Raw genomic sequence first — 3,219 nt, 5'->3', positions numbered from 1 at the left:
CTTATTTCATTTACCTCTTATGGCGTGCTTTCCTTTGAATCAAGAGATCATGCATATGGAAAACTCAGGACCACAAAAATTGAATCTCCCTAAGATGGTCCCCTTGATAAGGCTTTGGATCCAGGGTTTGTGCCCTCATCCTATCCATAATACTCATGATTACTGTCTTTGATATCCCAACTCTTTTTCTTGTGCCCCTTTACGAATCTCTAACATGATCTCTCTGTTTATACAAAGGGTTAATATTCACCATTGCCACGCACTGATGTTGAAAATTTCGAAGTTAGGCTGAGAATCAATTTCTGGATTTTTCATAATGATTTCTAAAAATTAAAAAGAAAAAGTAATTTGTTTTAAGAAGTTACAATGGGCAGAGAATCAAATTTCTTTTTCGGAATGACTTCCAGAAGTACCTTTTCGATTCGACTTGTAGAAATCAAAAAGCAAAAAATTAGTATGGATACAAAATTTTAAAATGACTTCTGAAATTGAAAGTGAAGTAAGATGTTTTTGCTTCTGACTTCTGCACCTGACATCCAAACGCTCTAGAAGCAATTAGCCTCTGGTTGCCAAACATGGTGTCGGATAGGAAAACTGTCCTCAGTCTTCTCATCCTTATTTTTTTCCTTTGACCGTAAGCATCATTTATTAAGGTATGCAACAAAACTGACCAACCGAACCAGATGTTACATATTTATGAAGTCACGGTTCCCTACACACTATGTAGGAGTGGAATATCGCACATAGAAGAAGCATGTGAGATAAAGATAATTTAACATGTGCGAGGTCTATCGCACATAGTAAAGATGGGATGACGTACTCAATGATGTCACCCAAGTCACGGGTAAAGCATGAAGATCTATGCGAGGTGTAATCTGTGCGAGAATGAGTGAATGTAAATGAGCGAATGTAGCGCACAGGGATTCCGAAAATAGTGGATCTCTTAGCTGTCATCCATTATTTAGGACCCTATATAAAGAGAGAGGTTGGTCATTGTAAAGGGAATTCTGGTATGATATCTTAGACAAGAAATTAGGAGAGAGAAAGTTTGCAGAGAGTTTAAGCAAAGTTATTCAATAATTTGTAATACAATTTAGGGCTTGATAAATCAATAAAATTGCTCATCATGATTACTTAAACTCTTCTCTAGAATCTTGGAATGTGGTTGTAGGATTTCCTGCAATTACATTTTTGGCGCCAGAAACAGCTTTGGATGATAAATCATGTTAGTGATTTTGTTGAGAATTGAAGAAACAGATTTGTTCATACAAGAAACTGAAGATGGTGAGACTTGGATCTACTTTTGAACAGGGAACGATAGTTAGGAGGAGCAATAGAATTGCTGAAAGAAGAAGAGTTACAAATCTTGACCAACAAGAAGAAATAGTAGGAGAAAATCAAGAAAACGAACTCCAAAATGGACCTCAGCCTGAACAAGAGCGGAATGATGATATTAACCATGACATAGTGAGTGTTCATACATCGCAAACAAGTTATACTGAAGAGGAAACAATAATAACTGGAGATCCAGGAAGAATTGATGGAAATGATGAGGATATGACAATCGCAGAACTCAGACAACGATTGATTGAAGAACGTAGAAGAGACGATGAAGAGCGTGCGAATTTGATTCGTCAAAATGATGATCTAAGAGAACAAAATCTTAGATTGCAAGAACAACGACCAAGAAGTGCTACACGATCACGATCAAGGTCAACCAGAAGTACATCAAGGCAAAGTCAATCTAATCGTGGGAATGATAGGCGAAGAGATCGCATGGAAGCTATTGAAGAAAACTCGCAGGAGGAGAATAATTCACAAGATCAACAAAAAATAAGAAGAGCAATTCAAGATCTGAGAACGAATCGATACAAAAATCCACGTGAACTTCTTCGTCGCACCCATCACAATCTTGAAAGAGAAATAGAGGATCCAAGATAAGAACATGTGAGAGATCAATACATGCGTGAAGGAGATGTTATGCGTGTGAGAGATAATAGAGATAGACAAAGAAAAAGTGAAGAAATCGAGGAAAGAGAACTACAAGAGGCATTGCGACAAAATAATCATAATAATCGAATAAGAAGGCGCGAGCGTCATCGCATAGAGGATATAGAGCAACGACGAATTGCACCTCAAGAAAGAGAAATATCAAGACACCGATACGATCGTATAGGTGAAGAGGAAAGACGTGATAGAGAAACGAACACTGAAAGACATAGAAGAAGACGGGAAGAAGTTGAGGAATACGAGATACAAGAGGCAATACGTCAGAATAATCATGAGAACAGACTGAGGCAAGCAAGATTAAAAAGACTTATACGCGAAGATACAGATCAAAGCTTCAGTGAGGAAATTCTTAAGGAAATGGCGGAATTAAGGGAAATGATGACTGCAAAAAGAAATGGTGGAAGAAGAAAATTAGAAGAAGCAGTGGAGGAAGCTGAAAAAACTGCCTTTACAAAGCAGATTCAAAGAGGAGCAATACCAACCAAGTGCAGCTTACCAGCGTTTACAAGTATATTTGATAAAATTGCTTTTGCTATACAACACGTTAAAGCCTATACCCGATCTATATTACAGTGGAAAAATAATGATGTTGTAATGTGCAAGTATTTTGTTACGAGCCTAGCAGGAGAAGCTTTGAAATGGTTTGAAGGGTTACCAATAGAATCCATTAGATCCTTTCACCAATTACAGAATGTCTTCTTAGGACAGTATATCAATAATAATATGTCAAGACCAGGCATTGAAAAACCATTCGGACTTCGCAGAAGAACAAATGAGAGTTTGCGTCATTTAACAACACGCTGGCGAACCATGTGTAGAGAGATGGGAAGACGGGTGGATGAGAGACATATAATTCTTGCATTCATCAATGCACTTTTTGTTACAGACTTATTGTATACACAAATTTTCAGGATTAAAGATACAATAACAATGACGTAGTTGCGCGAGTTTCAAGAGGAATATATAGCGCTTGAAGAGAAGCAAAGAGATATGGAGTCCTACCCAGTAGCAATACCTGATACGAAGAGTGTACATGCAAGTTTACTCCCACGAATGTCAAATACTGTTGCGAGTACATCGCAGGGAAATCAAGGAAGGAATGTTACAGAAATGGAGCAAAACTTGGTAGCAATGGGTAGTGCTGATCAGTTAGAGTTTGAAAGGGAATTCAGAGAAAAAAATTTCAAAATCAATGAGGAAATAACAAGA

General features: G+C 37.6%; 1 protein-coding gene across 1 annotated transcript; it reads left to right on the top strand.

Moving 5' to 3' along the window:
• The first annotated feature begins 1,281 nt into the window (after nucleotides 1-1,281).
• LOC113278846 (pre-mRNA-splicing factor CWC22 homolog) lies at nucleotides 1,282-1,941 on the top strand. Its single transcript, XM_026527579.1, has one exon. It carries the CDS (start codon nucleotides 1,282-1,284, stop codon nucleotides 1,939-1,941), a length of 660 nt encoding a protein of 219 aa, XP_026383364.1.
• The last annotated feature ends 1,278 nt before the right edge of the window (nucleotides 1,942-3,219 follow it).

Source organism: Papaver somniferum, chromosome 5, assembly GCF_003573695.1.
Source record: "Papaver somniferum cultivar HN1 chromosome 5, ASM357369v1, whole genome shotgun sequence".
Taxonomy (NCBI): domain Eukaryota; kingdom Viridiplantae; phylum Streptophyta; class Magnoliopsida; order Ranunculales; family Papaveraceae; genus Papaver; species Papaver somniferum.
This window is presented reverse-complemented; position numbering and strand designations above follow the sequence as displayed.

What these genes read in the sequence shown, in the direction of transcription:
- LOC113278846 (XM_026527579.1), top strand. Translation starts at nt 1,282, where the DNA reads ATGGTGAGACTTGGATCTACTTTTGAACAGGGAACGATAGTTAGGAGG.